Here is a 17,759-nt window from a genome sequence, read left to right as displayed (position 1 = left end):
GGCAAGCACTACTGTATTACCGTCACCATGATCGTCCCTGTCCTCCTCGTTCAAAGCCGTCCTGGACCGCTCATCATCCCCATCATCCCCGGGATCACAGGCAATCCCCTCTCGTAAATCCCTTGACCTTCTATCCTCATGCCCATTGCCATGTCTCGATCCGCACTCAGCCCGAGCTCCCTGATGGAGGGCAACCTCGGGAACCGGTCGACGAGCGGCGTCTGTCCTTCTCTCGAAGGGGACGATTCCGACGAGTGACCCGTCGGACGGTACACCTTGACTGGTCGATCTCGATCGAGGGGATCGACGTGATCTGGCTCTCGTGATCGCTTGAGCGCCCGATGGTGTTGTTGATGTTCGATCGGGTGGGCAGCCGAGTATGGCGGAGGCTGGTCCCAAATCGTCCGTCGCATGGGCGGTGGAGCACCCGCTGGGAGAGGCAATGTCGCTCCAGAGGCCATCTCCTCTGTTCCTCTTTGTTTGCGACTCTTCGATGACTCTTTCTCCTCTCCTTCCCCTGAGGCGGGTCGTGACCCGGATCCCGACCTCGAACCCGTCCGACCTTCGGAAGTATGACCCCTATCTTCCCCCGTCATCGGTCTGCTGGAAGAACCCGTCCCCGGTCGATCCCCACTGCCCCTCTTGGGTCCCGGATCAGGCCCAATACTGCTCCACCCTTGAGCATGGTAGACCTTTTCCGGCAAGTCTCTCGGGGCGATAGGGGCGTCGAAGGCCACTCGAGGACCGGACAGCGGATGGGGCACGTCGGCCGAGAACGATTTGCTCGCTTCGTACTCTTCGTTTCGTTGCTTCTGGCGTTGGTTCTGAACATTGATTTCAGGTTAGTGTCAAGCTTTGGGCAAGGTTGAGATTTATCGTCTCCAAACTCACCTGAAACCAGACCTGAACTTGGCGCACAGACAACCCAGTCTGCTCGGCCAACCAAGACCGCCGCTCCGTACTCGGGAAACAAGTCTACCAGAAAAAAACTCCATTGCTATAAACTATCCTGCTCTTTCTCTCTTATAGTTGCGCATGAAACTTGTTCCAAACTCACCTCCCTCCAGACCTTTTTCAACAAGGCCCCCTGTTCCGGATTCAACCTCGTCCTCTTCTTCTGCTTCTTGGGCGACTCTTCCTGCAACTCGTCCTGTTCTTGTCCCTGTACCTGCTCTTGGTCGCGCTCGTGTTGCTCCTCTTTGACGCTGACCAACACCTCGCCCGTTGCCGTGCCCGTACTTGATTGAGGCCTCGAGTTCGACGCCGACCTTGACATCGGCATCGACGTCGACATTGAAGCCGAGTGGTAGTCTTTGCCCGGGCTCATCTTTCCCCTCCGTCTGGTAGAGTCGACCGGGCGTTCTTCTGCCGCCCAATCTGAATTCGAGAACGGCTTGAAGTCCATCCTCTCCGTTCGGTGTGTCGACGGATGTTGCTGCTGCTGATGTATATGATGACGAGGGGGAGGAGAAGGATGATGCGGATGGCGAGGATGATGAGGATGTAAAGGCGGAGAATTCTCCGGCGAAGGCAGACCCGTCATCTGATTGACGGTCGTTTGGTACCTCTCCATCGCATGTACCGGTGCATGTGCCCGGGGCCTTGGTGAAGGAACTCGATCATCATGATCGCAATTGTGATTGTGGTTCAACAACGAGCTCAAGCTCTGACTGCCTGATACGACCCTAGGCGACGACATAGGTTGCATGGATGTCGAAGCAGACGCTTGCGTGGGGGTAACAGAACGTCCCCCCGACCCCGATGCAGGTACTGGTAATTCCAAGTGCAAACTCCTCTCACTCTCCCCTATCGGAGCCGGGAACTCTGAACGTCTCCCCTGATGAGAACTGGGTGGTTCGGGTAAGACCAACCTCCCGGGAAACGAATACGAAGCCAGGCTCGATGTCAAGGTCGACGCTCGAGCTGGTGGTGGGGATGTTGATGCCGAAGATGGTGGTCCGAGTTCGGACCGAGGGTAAGTGGACCGGAACGGAGGATGATCGCCCATGTTTGTTCTTGCAAGTTTTCTAGTCCGGATGGGGACGAAAAGGTCAAGCGTAGAAATAGGTGGATGAGATTCGATAGTCTGGATTGGTGATATCGACGTTGTTAGTCCTTCCTAGCAGTCGGATATCGAGGTCGAAAGTCGGTACTCGGTGTTGGGTATTGTGTGGTTGTGGAGCACTCTATCTCGCGGACCGGATCTCGCTCCGACGTTGTCGTCGGGTTTGGTTTCGATGTCTTTCCGACGACCGGTTCGTATATTTGTATAGGTAAGTGCAAGTTGCCAGTGAGAGGTGGGAGCGGGGAGGACGTTGTCGGTATCTGTCGAGGTTTTAGATGAACGGGAGGAAACACTTGATTCCGAGGTTGATGAGAGGTTGCCAGGAATCAGAGGGTGTTTGGGTGGGGCCGTAGATGAATCGCTAGAGAACTAGAGATCTGGACTGTGATTTATAGCTCTGAGATGCCTGTAGGCCTGTAGAGTGGTATGATATGACGTCTATGCGTCTGTCGCTTCCTTTGTTGATAGGGTAGGTGTTCCTTTGATTCGAGGTCGAGAGGCCAGGGAGTCGATAGTGAAGGGAAGTGTATGTAGCAGTGCGGGTGGTGATAGGTATCTCAAGGACTGAAAGCACGCATTCATGGAATGGGCGATAGGGGAGAAACGGTACCACCGTCTCCTTTCAGCCGGAGCTCGTGCTGTGTTGCATGTGTTGATGGCGTCGATGAAGGGAAGGAGAGAATCGGAGTTGGTGACTGTCCGAGAGCTATACGTCCTGGATGAGAATGGGATGATGTGCGACATGCGTCCCCCGCGCTGCGGTAACTGCACAAGACCCGGCTCGGTCGGTCTCTCTCACCAGAAACAAACAACGCCCGCAAGCCACATCACACGACGTCGGTTCTGGCGAGAGCTACAGTATCCCTTCCCCCCTTCCTCTGACCTCTGACCCCTAACCCCGCCGGTCGGTTCCGCTCTAAATGAAAGAGAGAGGAGAGGGGGAAAGAGCAGTAAAACCACGCGCTCGTGCATGTGAGACATCAAGGGCGAAGCTAGCCAAATGAAGCGCCGGGGGCGATGAAAAGAAACACGGGCAGGGGCAGGGAAGAGCAGCAAGGAAGTCATCACGGATCACGATACGATGTTGCTGGGCGGCCACCGCAAATGAACTTTGAATCGGGCATTACCGTAGGTTTCGTCCTCTCCACGATAGCGCCCGGCAACTTGCCAACAACCCCCTCGCAAGCCAAGCGTCGACACAGCATCTGGTACCTGGCCGTTCCCAGTCGTGTCTCTCAAACGCCCTGCTCTTCATCGGCATAGCAATACGTTCGCAGCTCCAGAGCCGACTCGGACCGTTTCAACAGCGATGTGCCATAGCAAATCGCAAGCACAGCACACATACGACTGAGCTTCAAACCAATTCCAACCTGTTGTGCCATACACCATCGTCTGCGCAGCATACGAATTCAAACCTAAAAGACGACAGTCACCGAAATATCCGCACAAAATTCATTTCCACCGGGCTCGGACCCAAAACGTAGCCCGTTACCCGAACGACGTCGCTATTTTTTCTCTCCCCCCTCTTCCCGAGACCGATCCGTTCAGAGTCCGTCAAAGCCGTCGGGTTTGGCGGGCTGGGCTCAAGGTCATGTTATGACGTCGTGAGAACGTAAACGGACTTGCAGTCTTATCTTGCAAAGATGTAGACCAGACGAACGACGACATGTAGACGCCCGCCTGGGAGCGACTCGGTATATGACACATCTAGCATGCTACGTCTTCTCTCCCTCCATCTCCTGTTCGACCGAGCGTAATAACGCATCCACCGCCCGATCTTGTATCTCCTTCTTCTTCTGCTCTACCGCTTCTTTCCCTCCGAGCATCTGTTTTCGTGGGCCATGTCAACGACCGGGTCGACTTCCAGCCGGTCTGCCAATCAACGCCGAGACTCACCTTCTGCCGCTTGGCTTCGATCAGAGCCCTCCGTTCGTCCAACTTGCGTTTCTTTGCCTCTTGCGCAGCACTCAGTACGGGTGCAGCTGGTTCGCCCGTTCCTCCTCTCGAGTTGCTTCCCGCCCGAGCTTGTTCGGTCTCGCCCCGCTGCTGTTTCAGCTCTTCCATCTGTCGTCTCCTGACTTCCTCATCCTGTGCAAACTGGTAGAAACCTGCTCCTTTCGTCCGGACTGTGGGTGGATGCCGTAAACGGAAAAAGAGATCGTGTAAGCAAGCCCCTTGTGCTCGTAGCTGGTCGTATCGTATTCGTACCTTCTTTCTTGGCGTCGTAATGATCTACCATCGGACCCCCTTCAGCGACTTTGTATCGAGCTTTCAATTCTTCTTGTGTGGGCTCGTAGACTGGGAAGAACGATTGTTCGCCATCTGTGCAAGGCAACACGACACGACACGAAGTCAGTACAGAGAAAGGACGGCAAGGTGGAAGTAGCAGGTCGAAATCGACTTACAGATGACGTTTGATTGCCTGAGGACAGGCAAAGTCACATCGGCGTCAGCTACCGCTAGCCAGTCAATACCTTCACCTCACAAGCCAACTTACAAGACCTCGGCATGAGCCACTCCGACACTTTCATCGCCGCCTGCACCTGTGACCTGATCTTCTCTTTGGCGCTCCTCCCTCTCGTTGCCCCGAGCTCCTCCGCTAGCTTTGGCCGCCTCGGCTTCCCTCGCTTCTCTGCGAGTTCCTTTTCGGGTCCTTCCCATCTCGTCTATGTATTCCACTTCTTCGTTCTACCAACCATGGCGCCCGCTTATGAGATCAGCACCAGTATTATGACCACGTGCCATTATGATCTCGAGCGGATATCAAGTGGTGGTATCACTCACGTCGTTTTCGTGATATTCCGGTTGAGGCGGCAGATGTTTGAGATGGTCCGGTACCAAAGCGCTCTCATCCACATCTGAAGCGTGATCAGACCAATGACCGTATCCTTCTTCTTCCTCTTGTTTCCGATCAAACTGTGTGAATATAGACATCCAGGTCAGCCGGAAAGATCCCCAACTCGACTTCGACAACTCGTCCTTCGAGCACAGGAGACGTGCCTCGAGTAGACCGAAGCTACCAGACTTCAAGTAGTCTCATTCCGACTCACATCGATCGCACTCTCCTTAGATGGAGCCTCTTCTCCCCGCCTCAACTTCTCATACCGCTCAGCTTTGAGCCTCATGATCTCCTGCCTCTCATGCTCCGTGATCCGCTCCTGATCATCGTAGATCCGAGCGCGTTTCGCATCGTTCTCTGCTTGTTGAGCCAAACGTTTTCCGAGATTGGGTGACGGGCGGGAGAACCGGTCTTTCGACTGGAAGAGTTCCAGTGAAAAGTCAAGAAGAAGGACACTCAGCGGACCCACTAACCAGCCTTGCAAACCTCTACCGGAACGCTTACGAGCTCCCCAATCCTGCCCCGTCTCGCTCCAGCTTCCCCCTTGACAGCTTCCCTCCCTTCTTTCTGAAACGTGCTCTGATGTTCCGATACAAGTCCCTTGAGATCAAAGATGGACGACTGGGAGACGTTCCCACCTATGTTCTTCTTGTTCTTGCTCGGCCGAGCGAGGGCGGATGTTGAACTTTCCGCTGTGGGCAGCTTGAACGGTGGGAGAGGCATAGCGAGGTGTGTACTACTTGGGTTTGAGTACGTTTCTGGCTCGAATGGTCAACTTGCTGCAAATCAGGGAACATACTTGAGCTCGCTGAATCAATTAGATTGTTCCAAAGTTCGAGTTGCAACAACCGATCCCTAGGTTGCCGTTCGGTCGACAGCGGATGCAAATGACGAAACATGAGGGCATGCCCATGATCAGGGCAGGAGGTACGACCAAGACTTTAGACTGCAAAGTCCCCTCCTGCCTCGACCGAATACTGGGGTCATGACTAGGCAAGCGGCTCGACTGGACGGACACCCAAGTCGGGATATAAATATGTTCAGTCGCTTGACCCGGATTGATATTGATAAAGAGCTCGTTCGTAAAAGGATACATCATGTTGTTTGTTATCTCTCATTCGTCAATCCCCAGCAAAGAACGCCGTTCTTGGAGCCCGCGACGCTCTTAAGCGTGGGGTCGGATGGCGATCTTCAAAGCCTGCCTCGAGCTCATGCAGTCCAGAGCCTTCTGGAAGTCCTTCAAGTCGAAAACGTTGGTGACCATGCCCTTGACGTTCAACTTGCCGCTGTCCAAGTACTGGATGGCTCGGCCGAAACAGTAGAACTGGGAGAACGATCCGATGATGTTGATCTCGTCGCTGAAGATCTTGGTGGGGGACCAGTGGACACGGGCCTTGTTGGCGTAGACTCCGTAGACCATGAGAGAACCTCCTCGTCGGACAAAGTCGATGGATCGGTCGACGAGCGACTCGACACCGGTGCACTCGATGACGCAGTCGAATCCGTCTACGAAAGGGTCAGAGATCGGGAGGATCAGTCTCTCTGACATCTCGCTCGGCGCGAACAAGCCGCGGGGGCGACTCACGAGGGTAGTCCTCCTTGATCTTCTTCCACTGGGCCTCGGTGTCCTCTCCACCTCCCCTCTTGAGCCTGACGTACTCGTCACCACAGTTCAACTTTTCAGCAATGTCCATCTTCATCCCGTCGTTGGCGGCGATGACGACCTTGGCGGCACCGTTGAGCTTCAAGAGCTGGGCCATGCACAGACCGGTAGGACCGGCACCGAGCAAGAGGACCTCGGCTCCGACCTTGGGCTTGAGCTTGTCGAGACCGTGGATGGCACACGAGGCGGGCTCAAGGAGGGTGGCCTCCTCGTCAGAGATGTTGGAGTACTTGAAGACCTTGGACTGGTTGCTGTGCGACGAGAACGAGGGATGGTAAGCGGACTGATCAAGCAATGACGTTCGTGCGAGAAATACGTACTAGGTAACGAACTCGGCGAATCCACCGTCCATGGCGACACCCTTGGCAGAGAAGTTCTCACAGAACAAAGGCTCTCCTCGCCTAAAACACGAGCACGCACAAACACGTCGATTCATCGATCAGCTCTCAATCCCCTCTCTTTGCTAGCTCAACAACGCCCCATCTGTGGACTCACTTGCAGTAGTGACACATGGTCAAACCCAAGTCCTGACAAGAGTTGCAGACGTCGGCAGCGGCGTGGTCACCGACGTTGAGACCCTTGACGTTCTTTCCGACGGCGTGGATGACACCGACGGCCTCGTGACCGGGGATGAGGGGGAACTTGGACATGAACTCTCCCTCGTGGATGTGCTGGTCGGTTCCGCAGACACCACAGAGGGTGACTACGATATGATGGAGAAGAAAACAGGAAAAAAAAAGAGGGAAATAGGGGTAAGTTGAAGAATTCTTACGAGGAGAGATTTCCAGCCCGGATCGGATCGAATCGGGACTTACCCTTCAAGAGGATCTCATCGTCAGTGATCTTGGGGACCGGGACACGTCGGATCTCGAACTTCTCGGGCTATCAAGGGCGAATCGAACAGCGATGATGGCGGAGGTGATGGTCGTGATGCGCGCAAAGATGAGGCGTTTCGAATAGAAAAGGAACGACCAGGGCGAGCATGCCAAGCGAAGCGAAGTTGTTGATCGTCAGCGTCGATACACTCATGCAGCTTGCATTCGCCGTCGAGATCGAAATCGTCTCGACGACGATCGGGGCTGATTCGACTCACTCCGGTGTAGAAGACAGAGTTCATCTCGGTAGGGTAGTCAGACATTATGAAAAGGTGTTGTGGGGGTGTTTTGGTTGGTTATACGGGAAGGGTGTTCGTGAGAGTTTTGGTTTTTTGTTTTGTGAAGGTGAACGAGTGTAGAGGATGTCGAAAAAGGTAGAGTTGAGTGCTGTCCTCTTTTTGTACGTTTGGGGGAGAGACACTGGGCTGTTGCTTGGATCCGACGATGAGCGACGAGGCTGGGCATCGGGCGACGTAACACACACAGACACACACAACTCTTGGGAAAACTCACACGGGATTCCCCCCTCGCCTCCTCGTCGTGTACCGGGAAATGATCCCGCATTCGTCACCCCCTCGCTTGCCGCTCGACCCTGCAGCCACACGCGTCACGATCATCATCATAGGCTTCATGCGTCGTCCCTTGCCGCGAACAAGGCTAGCGGCAATGGCGATGGGTGCAATGCGGCAACGTCCCCCTCGGTCCCGGAGAATCGCTCGTGGGCTGGCAACTAGCGATCCTAGCGATGCAGAAACGTCAACAACGATCGACCAGTCTAGTCTTCCCAGATCGCCGGCGCCGATTCCAAGATCACCGAACTATCGTCACAGTCCGCCTTCAACCCGCCCGATGGCCCGACAAAGTAAACACCCTCCCGGATCTGCTCAGCTCTGACGGATGCCCCGGTTCCCTAACTTGCCTTGACCTCGGTTGTAGCGAAAACCCTGACCATATGGCGTCGAACACCGCAGTAACACTTCAACATGGGTATTCGAATATGCACCAGAAGACGCACCCCGCACAACAATTACATCCTGCTTCTAATCCCCCTGCTCTTCCCGGCCACGCTCAACCGGCCTTGATGGCAAGGGCAAAACAAGCACATAACAGATGTTCCTACATGTACCATCGCCGGCGTGAAAGAAATTGACATTAGTGATTCGTTTCGGACTCCTCGACGTTCGACTCGCCTGGCAAACACCACAGGAGGAGGCCAAACGGGCGAAGCAATGCATCGTTTACGAAGTTGACTCACGTTCGACCAGAGCTCCTGGATGCACAAATCCGAGACCGCCCAATGTGTTGCCAAGTCCGCCCTGTATAGTCCAAGATATCGCATCATATCAAGCCGCATCGTCAGATGTCATATCGTCGCAGGACGCGCCGATCCAAGAGCGCCATACAAGACGAATCAAGGTGACCAAGGATAAAGACTTCAATCAGCTCTCAGCGTTTCACAGGTCTAGAGCAATAAGACCAGAGTTGAGACGAGAATAAGTGAAGACTTACCGGCCACCTTGTCCGAGATTTTGATTGATCTGGACGATCACCTGCAGCGCGACCAGGCATGAATGGACGATCAGGATCAGCTTCATCGTCTTCACGACCGATAAACGTATCTGCTTGACAGAGAAGAATAGTTGTGCTTCGGCTTACGGCAAACTTCCAACCTTGAGGGTTCAACTCGTTCATCCGAGCTTTAATGCGCTGCCAACGATGGTCGAGTGAGGCGTGTCCGAGGAGTTCAAAGGATATGGATAGAGGTGGGAGGTTTCCGTTCGGGAGGGGTTGACATGACGTTCGGTTGAAGATAACCATGGGGAGTGGCGTAGAGAAGTAATAGATCGATCACAGTCGAAAGGCAAGATAAGACGAGATCAGCCTACTCTTACAAGGCTAGTGTAGGGTTTCCGATCGGAAGGAGCCCGGACAAGTACTGCCGCCAGAGACTCACCATACTGAGTTCCTTCCCATGTTCCCTCATCTTCTCCTTGTCAAATTCGACATCTACTCAGTCCGGAACCCACCATCGGTTTGTGTATGTTCGTTCATCAGTTCGAGCTTGGTTTGCTTCATGGGGGATAGGATGTTCACTTTTTAGATTCGTCTCGAAGAGCTGTACCGGAAGGAGGAAGATTCGAACGATCAGCTCGTTCAATAATTTTACAATACCTAGGCTACTTTCAACGCAGTCTCCGACTGACCTTGCGTATATAACCTCTCAAAGCATCTCCGTCAAACCTGTTCGACGGCGTAACATGTCGGTCCAGCAAGAGTTCAGTTTCGACCGTAGGTATGTTCGAGCTCTCGGTCGACAGCGCTGGCTCACGAGGTCGGAACGGTGCTGGATGTTGCTGATCGAGGAGTGGACGGTCTAGGATCCATCTCTAATCAGACTAATGAGGAGGTTGCAAATGTGATGGGTCGGTCAAGCAGGGCCGGGCTACCAATAGACAATGCAAAGGTTGCGCAACTAGCACAACTTCCCTTTCGACATGATCAACAAACAACTTGCTCCCCTGCTACCTGACATCTTTCCCCTTCACTCCCGGTTCGTCATCACAAAAGTCAAAAGGGCATGCTAACCCGAAATGAAACATCATATAGCATACAACACGCACTCTTGCCACCTCACATACTACCAGGATCCTAGTCTACAGCACGCCTGATCTGGAATATGCCACCAGCAAAGGGAGGAAACTCGAAAAAGGAGGCCGGAAGGGCCAAGAAGGAGGAGAACGAGGTGAGTACCGTGGCGATCCCTACTCTAACATCATTCACCCTTGCGCAGGAACTCAGGAACTTATCAATCTCCCAAAATCCCCGTCCTGCCATCAAACTGTAGAATAAGAAGAAGTCCGCCGCCTCCGCCAAAGCTGAAGCTGCTGAAGCTGAAGAATGGTCAAAGGGAGCCAAAGACGGTTCCAAAGCCGACAAGGCTAAAGAAAAGGCAGCCGAGGCTGAACGCAAGAAGGCGGAAAAGGCACGATTACTTGCCGAAGAGGAAGCCAGCCTACCTTCAAAGCCGGTAGCCAAGGGAGGAGCGAAGAAGTCTGGGGACAAGAAGAAGGACGTGCGACCTGCTGGACCGGGAGCGATTGCCGCGGGAGGTGGATTGGGAGGTTCAGCGACCGGCAGCGGGAGCTCGACACCGGACGTCAAGAAGACGGGCTTTGAGCCTGAGCCGGAGATTCATATCAAGGCGACCGGATTGGACAACATGTTGGAAGCGCTGGAGATCGTCAATGCCAAGGGAGACAAGGCGAACATCGGAGCTCAAGCTGGTCTGATCGAGAAACACCCGGAGGTAAGTGCTCCCCTTGCATGTGGCACAGACTCTCTCGGTGCCGGCGCTGATCTTTTCTTCCCTCTGTCATCGTTTTCGCCCCCAAAACGATCCTCTCACCACATAGCGACGTTTCAAAGCGGCCTTCGAAGCCTACCTCGAGAGAGAGATGCCGGAACTCAAGAAATCCCACCCTGGGCTGCGGAAGCAGCAGATGCACGATATGCTTTACAAGCAGTTCCAGAAGGCTCCCGAGAACCCGTAAGTCCCCTCGCTTTTCTCGTTTCGAGACTTTTGAAGGTGGTGTCATTGACTCGCGCCAATACTCTGACGTGTTTGCAGATTCAACCAAGTCTCAGTGGCTTACAACGCTACCAAGGACGAAAAGGTCTCTGCGCTCAAAGAGTCTCGGGCGGAGAGGGAACGAGCGTTCGCAGGATCGCCTGCTACGTAACGTAGCCGAATTTCATCAAGCGGAGGGACGGTCGGATACAGTAGCGTGAGGGGACGTAAATAACATGCTCGCGTGCGGGGTGGGATTGCGAATCATATAAATAATTGCATATTGAGGAGAGTTCTGGGGAGATCGTTCACAATGGCTAGGAAGGCCTCGGTTTCTAAAGATGACATCATTAACCGGGAATTGATTTAGCTTGGTGAACACTCCTGCGAGCACCAGGGGTCGAGTCTCTCGCTGTTGAGGTTGAAACCGAGGCTGAGGTGGCGGTGGGTTCTGGACCTGGTAAGGATTGAAAGTCGAAGAGCCGGCAGCTACATTTGGCGCGACAAAGGTTTAGGAGTCGGCGGTACTCCAAGGCGAGGTCCTGACAGTGTTCTTGATCTCGTTTGTGGTCGCTTTCAGTTTGGTGGTAATTGACTGCCGAGCGGGAACCTGAGCGGGAGGAGTGGGAGGAGACCGCCTGAAGAGAAGATCCCTGAACGGCAATGGGATACTTCTCGCAGAAGGCTGCTTGGGTGGCTGCTTGGGCGGGATGACAGTAACTTCTTCTTCCTAGATCACAGTCACTCCTCCTTCACCCCGATCATCTTTTGCAAGAGATCAGATCGCACGATCGCCTACAGGCACTCTGGGATCCATCCGTCTATCACCTGTCTGATATTTGTACAATTTATGGTATATCACACAAATATCGACCGTGTATGACATCAAATATTACACGTCAGATACGCGTCTGATTGTCGGCGTTTCATCATAATATTTGATAGCCGATATTAGCTGAGAATATCACATGCGTGATTCACGTGTGATACACGCACCGATACATGGTAGATACACGTATGATACTGGCTGTGATATTATATTGATACACGGCTCATATGACGTGTCAAGGTCGGCGGTATAAATGATCAATCGGAAGCATACATCGAGCCCGATCGGGATACAAAGTACAAAGTACACAAACCGAAAGATCCGGATTCTACTGCTGATAACGAACTCAGAACTCACCGGTCAGGGTTGATCTCGCAAGGCCGCTACGCTGCGGGAGAGGGACAACGTAATAAACATATAATCAGCCTGTGAAACCATCTTAATCCCGTCTCGATATCCCCTCTACCCCGAAGAAAGGAACCGTGGAACGAAGTCAAAACAACATGTCGAGGCCGACTCGGCCTTTGGCAACGCCAACACCCAGGACTTCCTCCACCTCACAAGACCAAGGGGGTTTGGACTCACCGTTTCAGTATACCCCACGGCAATCCACTCCACGACAGACTGCCACTTCCCGTCCTTTATCGTCAACCTCTAGCTCTAGTCAATCTCTATCTACTCCTGCGCAAAAGATCGTTTCCGGAACACCTCGGAATGTAGCGATGTTGAGACAGACCGATAGGAGTGATGGGGAAGGTTACAGGTCGGACAGAAGCAGCAGAGAAGGATCGACATCAGGTTCGGGTACGGACGAGGTTTTTGGAGCGGGAGGAGTTAGAGGAAGGGGATTTGTCGGGACGAACGCAAGAAAGACTCTCAGCGGACCTGGAACACACAGCTTCGTCGCCCCATGGAAGGCTCCTGCACCAACTCACCAGACCCCGACACCCTCATCTTCACAAGCCGCCAAAGATGTCACACCTCGTCCTGCCCAATCGGCTTCTATGGCTGGTCAACAGCAACGCCAACTCGGTGTTACGGGCGTCCTCGAAAATCGTCTAAGGGGTTGCTTCCGCGTATTTACTTCCGTCGCGACTACGTGGCGAGTCACAGGTTTCTAGATGCAAGCGAAGTCGGATCACGTGACTACGATGTCTCACGGTCTTTCTCGAGTTCGTGTGAAGTCGCGACACTGTACTAACGATAGCGAGTTCGTCGGTGATAGTGTAACCTCTCCTAGTACGTCTCCGTAGTATAACTAAGGTATAGGCGTATGTCGAATGTAATAACTGCGCTTGAATCGTATAGAAGTACAACAGACTCGCACGACTTCTCTACGATTCGCGCTCCGTTATATGCTAACTACGTACTCGCGTTGCTCGCACCGAATCCGCTATTGTTTACCGAGTTCGCCCGACTTCGTGCTTGTCTTCTTTGTTCGAGAACAAAAGGCTGTCGTCCGTCGGTCACTCTTTCAGGCGAACAATAGACGGTCGAACACACGAAGTCGCGGTTTTCTTTTGTTGACTTCGTGCGGATCCGCTGGGTGTCGCCCGATCCGGGCCGATGACCTAGATGCGCGTCGATCCCATGCTGCCGTTCGGTCACGCCCTGTGACATCATCCCCCCCTCTATGTTGGACGTCGTCCCGACGTCCCGGTGGCCCTTGTTTCGAGGGTGATTGTCGGTTAGGATGTTTGAGGTGTCCGCAGTCCTCGACCGGCTCCGGGGTTTGTCGTACGAACCCTCCCCTGTACGATATGCCTTGTCGTCAAGTCGTCCGTACCTTCCTTTGATGGGTTCTGGAAATGGCGTAGACTTCGTGCGTAACCGAGTCCATCCTGAAACGTACGACCGATGTCTCACTCGGTCGTCCAGATATCCCGCTTCTGTTCCCGCGTGAGGGTCCTTTGGCGCTAAACGAGCGGAACCAAAGTCGCGTAACCGATATCCTCTTGAAACGCGCGACCAATGTCTCACTCGCGCCTCTCCTCGTCCTGCCGTCGTCGTCCGCGCGCTAAAGGCCGTTGTGGTGACAGGAATCTATCGGCCCCGACGGTCGCCTACTTCCTACATCCGCGGTTCGCTCTCGACTACCTCGACCTCGCCGCTGTTGGTCACGGTGGATTACTAGACGGCAGCTGACGGTGGATTAGAAGGTTTCATCGGACGACGGGAGACGGGATACACGTGTATAGGTCGAGGCATACGGGCAGAGGAGAAGCGGAAGACGCACGGCCCGGAGTATAGACCGTTCCGGTACTTTACTCGGTCGCGCTGGCGTAAGCGTACGCTAGACACGTATAAAGGTCCCCACCTCGATATTCGATTCCCCTCTTTTCCATCGCCGTTTCACCGTTGTAGGAGAAGCAAGCAGTAGAGAGACCAGTAGTGGACGTTTATTCATAGCTTTTATCCCACATTCCACTTTCGGTATACACCTACCGTTCGACCTCGCTGATTCGCCGCTTCGCGTTTCACGTTTACTTCCCATCACCCGCTTAGACGACGGATCTATAGCTGGCTTCCGGACAAGGTTAAGTAGATCGGCGTCAGAGTACGGCCCTTGCTAGCTTGCCACCCCGAGAGGTTTCGAGTTTATACGACTTCGCCGTATCGCGTTTGATCGGAGATATCACCTTTTACCCTCGAACGTCACGTGACCTGAATCACGTAACGTTTACACGACTTTACCTACCACCCACCCCTCTATAGTCTACCGGGAACAGCACTTGCCTACCTAGACATCCCTTACCACTCCTAGGCTTAGCAACCCTATCCACCTACCTACCTTACCGCCAACTCAGACGAGTTGTTGTTTGACGTCGTCATCGACGTTTGATCCCGAAGACCGGGATTGACCCTACAAAACTGGCGACACCAGTGTGATTGTTTAGCCCGAACTAGCCGAGGGTAGCATCACAGGGGGACATTCATTAAGACCGACACGTACGACGAGATTCGTATATCGACAAGCACGACGTGGATTCGTGTACCGACAAGCACGACGTGGATTCGTGTACCGACAGATTACCGTTGAGCTATACCACATCGTACCCTTCAGTCATTAGATAAGGACTATCCAATATCATGACTCCCAAACCTGAGACTCCCAATCCCGAGGGTTCCCCTCTTCCGGAGGGAAGGAGCAAGAGATCTATCCCCAGTGTCGGGAAGGATGGTGCTCCGTTCATGTTTTCGGGTACCGAAGTCGAAGACATCGAGGAGTGGATGGAAGACTTTGAGACGTTCGCCCAAGAGTACGAAATTTCGGAGAGTAACAGGTGCAATGAGGTGACTCGGTACACTTCCCATTCTGTTAAAGATGCAATTCGGGCGATGCCGGGGTATGCTGAGAAGGTTTGGACGACGTTGAAAGATGAGATTATTGTGTCGTACCGTAACACAGTTTCCGGACTGGCGGCCACGATCGAGCAACTAGAATATCTCGCTAAGTCTACGGGAGAGAGGGGAATCAAGGCACCGAAAGAATGGGAAGCTTACTTACGAGATTTCAGAGTTATTTCTAACAAGCTGAAGAAGAAGGGTCTCCTGGATGCAGACAGGGAAGCGTCCATCTTTCACAAGGGACTACCTAGTTCGGTTAGGGACCAACTCGAGAACAAGTATATGATGACGAGCAAGGTACGGGACACAAGCAAAGCTCCCCCCATCGCTGAACAGGTGCAGGTCGGCAGGGACCTATTCAACATGAACCGGTTCGACGCCAGGGAACGGTACGAGATTAGCGACGAGCAGATTGATGAAGAAAGGCGACGACAGGAAGGGTTTCACCAGTTGGTCGACGTAGTACGCGCCAAAGGCAGGAAGATCACTGGTACTACCGAAGGTATCGACCTGGGCGGAAAGCCGTCGTGGCTGGCACCGGGAATCGTTCCGGCCGAGCGATGGACGGACAGGCAAGGGGAGCGGACGATGAACCAGAACCGTATCCGTGACGCGCCACCTCATCAGCCAATTCGATCGGATACGGACAAAGATCTGGACTTGGTTATCGGGAAGCTCAAGCAGCTCAACGTGGGATCTGCTCAATACTACAATGCGTACGTGACAGCCGTTCAAGAAGGATACGCGATTCAAGGACGGGTCCAACCCCCTATCTGGGCTTCGGAAAACGCTCCGCCTGCGGCGAGAGGAATGGGTCTACCTCGTGGAGTGGGTTTCCAGGGGATCTGCTTCTATTGCGGCAATGGAGGTCACAGAGTAAACGAGTGCGAGACCGCAGGTCTCCATATCAACAAAGGCTGGGTCCGCCGAGACAACGGAGGAAGAATCGTATGGCCTACTGGTGAATTTATCCATTGCCCGCCTGGGCAACGACGGTCGGTTCTAGCAGCGGATCGACAAGGACGGATGGGAGCAGGTGCGCCTAGGGCCGCTGGCGTTCACGCTTTGGAAGTGATGGAGGGATATTCCCGAAACGATCAGAGTTATGCTGGCCCCATCAGCGGTGCCTACGAGGAGACCTATTTGGTTAACGGGTACTACCCAACGACTTTTGAAGCGCGCCAGACCATGTATCCTTCGCACCCGGACTATAGCCACGCGGCTAATATTCGGAACAAGGTTCCCCAAGGCCGACCTGATGGTTTTCGACCTGGTCCCGCGGGAGGAAAGGACCAAAGTTTCCGAGACAAAACGACTCGATTCAATGCCCCGCCTGCAGGGCGAGGAACGTCCTCAAACCAGATTCCTCTTCCACGTGAGCAGCCGCGGTTTCCAACTATGAAACCTGAGGTCTACCCTCGACAGCCGGGAATGGAGGTCAGCGACCGGAAGTTTATCCCTGACCAAGACGTGGACATGAAGGATGGTCGGAAGCCGGCTACTAGAAACAAGCCGAGCGGAGATGAGCCCCGGCTCACGCGTACGACTGACTTTGCTAGGGAGCTGAATCCCGAACAGATTATACAGCGCCTGCTGAATCAAAGGCATACGATTGAACTGTCCACGAAAGAGCTGTTCGCTATCTCTGGAGTAGCGACCGGTATTGTCAACAAGGGGACCCGTTCTCATTTGGGACCTGCGGCGGGGAAGCAGGTGAGCTTCGGTGACGCTACCCACTATGTAGCCGAACATAGCTACGGTGAGGAAGACGCGGAAGAGGCCGAATGGTATGAGGTCAACAAATCCGACGAAACATACGCCCCAGAGAGGAAGCCGCCACCTGGAAGAACTCGCGCCCTTATCAAGATTCCTGCCGTGCTCGGAGGAATCAGCGTCACGGCTATGCTAGACACCGGCAGCGAAATCGACATGTGTTCCCGGAGGTTATACGAAGCTATGGCTAATCCGCCGCCCTTGCGGACTGATTTGAGGCTGCTTATGTCTGGAGTCAACGGACCCCCGAAACACATCGACGGCATCATGCAACAAGTCGAATTGCGCATTGGAGATCTGAAGTTCCCGACGGACGTCCATGTCAATGAGGACGGGCCGGACTATATCATCTTAGGACAGCCTTTCCTGAACAGAGCTAGGTTCTCCCATGGCTGGGATGGCGACAGGCCGGTGGTCCGACTGTCTTCGGAGGACGGAGACCTGGAATTCTCTTACAAGACGGTCAAGAATGGAGAGCTGGCAAGCGCACCGACGACCGGGGCCGCTCCCAGACCGAGGCGAAGGACTGACTCGGACCGCTTCGGACATGAAGACAAAGTCGGTCACGCCGGGAATGGAGGTTCTTGTACCTGTTCGACAGCGGATTTTTGAACGCAGGCGAGCGTGTATTCACAGCATACAAGCCCGTCGCAAAGAAGAAGAGAGCTGTGGGGGCGACTGTGCCGCCCGAATCGTTGACCGTAGGACAGTTTCGAAGGCCGGAGGGGTTGCTGGACGACCTACCGGACCTACCTGTACAAGTATCGTGTTTCAGTTTTGGAGAACGATTGACTGAGGA

The 17,759-nt window shown here is 53.9% G+C and overlaps 6 protein-coding genes across 6 annotated transcripts; 2 read left to right on the top strand and 4 right to left on the bottom strand.

The window, feature by feature from the left end:
• Positions 1 to 50: 50 nt before the first annotated feature.
• On the bottom strand, positions 51 to 2,008 carry HD553DRAFT_345667 (uncharacterized protein; the record flags this gene model as incomplete). The annotated part of the gene is made up of 3 exons (XM_046183110.1): positions 51 to 824; positions 892 to 975; positions 1,058 to 2,008. The coding sequence occupies 3 exons, from the start codon at positions 2,006 to 2,008 to the stop codon at positions 51 to 53; spliced, it is 1,809 nt and encodes a 602-aa protein (XP_046033364.1).
• Positions 2,009 to 3,430: 1,422 nt separating this feature from the next.
• Positions 3,431 to 5,926, bottom strand: HD553DRAFT_318735 (uncharacterized protein). The gene is made up of 8 exons (XM_046180925.1): positions 5,409 to 5,926; positions 5,116 to 5,322; positions 4,850 to 4,981; positions 4,563 to 4,753; positions 4,471 to 4,487; positions 4,274 to 4,387; positions 3,962 to 4,191; positions 3,431 to 3,891 (listed from the first exon to the last, which is right to left on the bottom strand). Exons 1-8 carry the CDS (start codon positions 5,625 to 5,627, stop codon positions 3,781 to 3,783), a joined length of 1,221 nt encoding a protein of 406 aa, XP_046033363.1. The 5' UTR covers positions 5,628 to 5,926; the 3' UTR covers positions 3,431 to 3,780.
• On the bottom strand, positions 5,927 to 7,918 carry HD553DRAFT_318732 (NADP+-dependent D-mannitol dehydrogenase). The gene is made up of 6 exons (XM_046180924.1): positions 7,661 to 7,918; positions 7,383 to 7,449; positions 7,063 to 7,270; positions 6,888 to 6,968; positions 6,490 to 6,818; positions 5,927 to 6,410 (listed from the first exon to the last, which is right to left on the bottom strand). The coding sequence occupies exons 1-6, from the start codon at positions 7,703 to 7,705 to the stop codon at positions 6,070 to 6,072; spliced, it is 1,071 nt and encodes a 356-aa protein (XP_046033362.1). The 5' UTR covers positions 7,706 to 7,918; the 3' UTR covers positions 5,927 to 6,069.
• Positions 7,919 to 8,038: 120 nt separating this feature from the next.
• HD553DRAFT_134723 (uncharacterized protein) lies at positions 8,039 to 9,883 on the bottom strand. The gene is made up of 8 exons (XM_046176617.1): positions 9,772 to 9,883; positions 9,647 to 9,683; positions 9,537 to 9,558; positions 9,397 to 9,449; positions 9,099 to 9,149; positions 8,952 to 8,992; positions 8,698 to 8,758; positions 8,039 to 8,558 (listed from the first exon to the last, which is right to left on the bottom strand). The coding sequence occupies exons 1-8, from the start codon at positions 9,825 to 9,827 to the stop codon at positions 8,511 to 8,513; spliced, it is 369 nt and encodes a 122-aa protein (XP_046033361.1). The 5' UTR covers positions 9,828 to 9,883; the 3' UTR covers positions 8,039 to 8,510.
• Positions 9,884 to 9,987: 104 nt separating this feature from the next.
• On the top strand, positions 9,988 to 11,375 carry HD553DRAFT_318720 (DUF1014-domain-containing protein). The gene is made up of 4 exons (XM_046180923.1): positions 9,988 to 10,185; positions 10,288 to 10,749; positions 10,856 to 10,989; positions 11,071 to 11,375. The coding sequence occupies exons 1-4, from the start codon at positions 10,120 to 10,122 to the stop codon at positions 11,180 to 11,182; spliced, it is 774 nt and encodes a 257-aa protein (XP_046033360.1). The 5' UTR covers positions 9,988 to 10,119; the 3' UTR covers positions 11,183 to 11,375.
• A 967-nt stretch (positions 11,376 to 12,342) lies between these two features.
• HD553DRAFT_345663 (uncharacterized protein) lies at positions 12,343 to 12,960 on the top strand (the record flags this gene model as incomplete). Its single annotated transcript, XM_046183109.1, has 1 exon — positions 12,343 to 12,960. The coding sequence occupies one exon, from the start codon at positions 12,343 to 12,345 to the stop codon at positions 12,958 to 12,960; it is 618 nt and encodes a 205-aa protein (XP_046033359.1).
• Positions 12,961 to 17,759: the final 4,799 nt, after the last annotated feature.

Source organism: Filobasidium floriforme, assembly GCF_021052385.1.
Source record: "Filobasidium floriforme strain CBS 6241 chromosome Unknown HD553scaffold_25, whole genome shotgun sequence".
Taxonomy (NCBI): domain Eukaryota; kingdom Fungi; phylum Basidiomycota; class Tremellomycetes; order Filobasidiales; family Filobasidiaceae; genus Filobasidium; species Filobasidium floriforme.
This window is presented reverse-complemented; position numbering and strand designations above follow the sequence as displayed.

Bases quoted from the DNA above. Each gene is read 5' to 3' on its own strand.
- HD553DRAFT_318735 (XM_046180925.1), bottom strand. From the start codon at position 5,627: ATGCCTCTCCCACCGTTCAAGCTGCCCACAGCGGAAAGTTCAACATCC. The intron at 5,323-5,408 runs GTAAGCGTTCCG...GAACTCTTCCAG, and splicing joins GGGGCAGGATTGGGGAGCTC to TCGAAAGACCGGTTCTCCCG. The intron at 3,892-3,961 runs GTGAGTCTCGGC...CCACGAAAACAG, and splicing joins TCGAAGCCAAGCGGCAGAAG to ATGCTCGGAGGGAAAGAAGC.
- HD553DRAFT_318732 (XM_046180924.1), bottom strand. From the start codon at position 7,705: ATGTCTGACTACCCTACCGAGATGAACTCTGTCTTCTACACCGGA. The intron at 6,969-7,062 runs GTGAGTCCACAG...CTCGTGTTTTAG, and splicing joins ACCATGTGTCACTACTGCAA to GCGAGGAGAGCCTTTGTTCT. The intron at 6,411-6,489 runs GTGAGTCGCCCC...ACCCTTTCGTAG, and splicing joins GATCAAGGAGGACTACCCTC to ACGGATTCGACTGCGTCATC.
- HD553DRAFT_134723 (XM_046176617.1), bottom strand. From the start codon at position 9,827: ATGGATCCTAGACCGTCCACTCCTCGATCAGCAACATCCAGCACCGTT. The intron at 9,559-9,646 runs GTCAGTCGGAGA...CTTCCGGTACAG, and splicing joins TGAGAGGTTATATACGCAAG to CTCTTCGAGACGAATCTAAA. The intron at 8,759-8,951 runs GTAAGTCTTCAC...TGGACTATACAG, and splicing joins AATCTCGGACAAGGTGGCCG to GGCGGACTTGGCAACACATT.
- HD553DRAFT_318720 (XM_046180923.1), top strand. From the start codon at position 10,120: ATGCCACCAGCAAAGGGAGGAAACTCGAAAAAGGAGGCCGGAAGGGCC. The intron at 10,186-10,287 runs GTGAGTACCGTG...ATCAAACTGTAG, and splicing joins CCAAGAAGGAGGAGAACGAG to AATAAGAAGAAGTCCGCCGC. The intron at 10,990-11,070 runs GTAAGTCCCCTC...ACGTGTTTGCAG, and splicing joins CAGAAGGCTCCCGAGAACCC to ATTCAACCAAGTCTCAGTGG.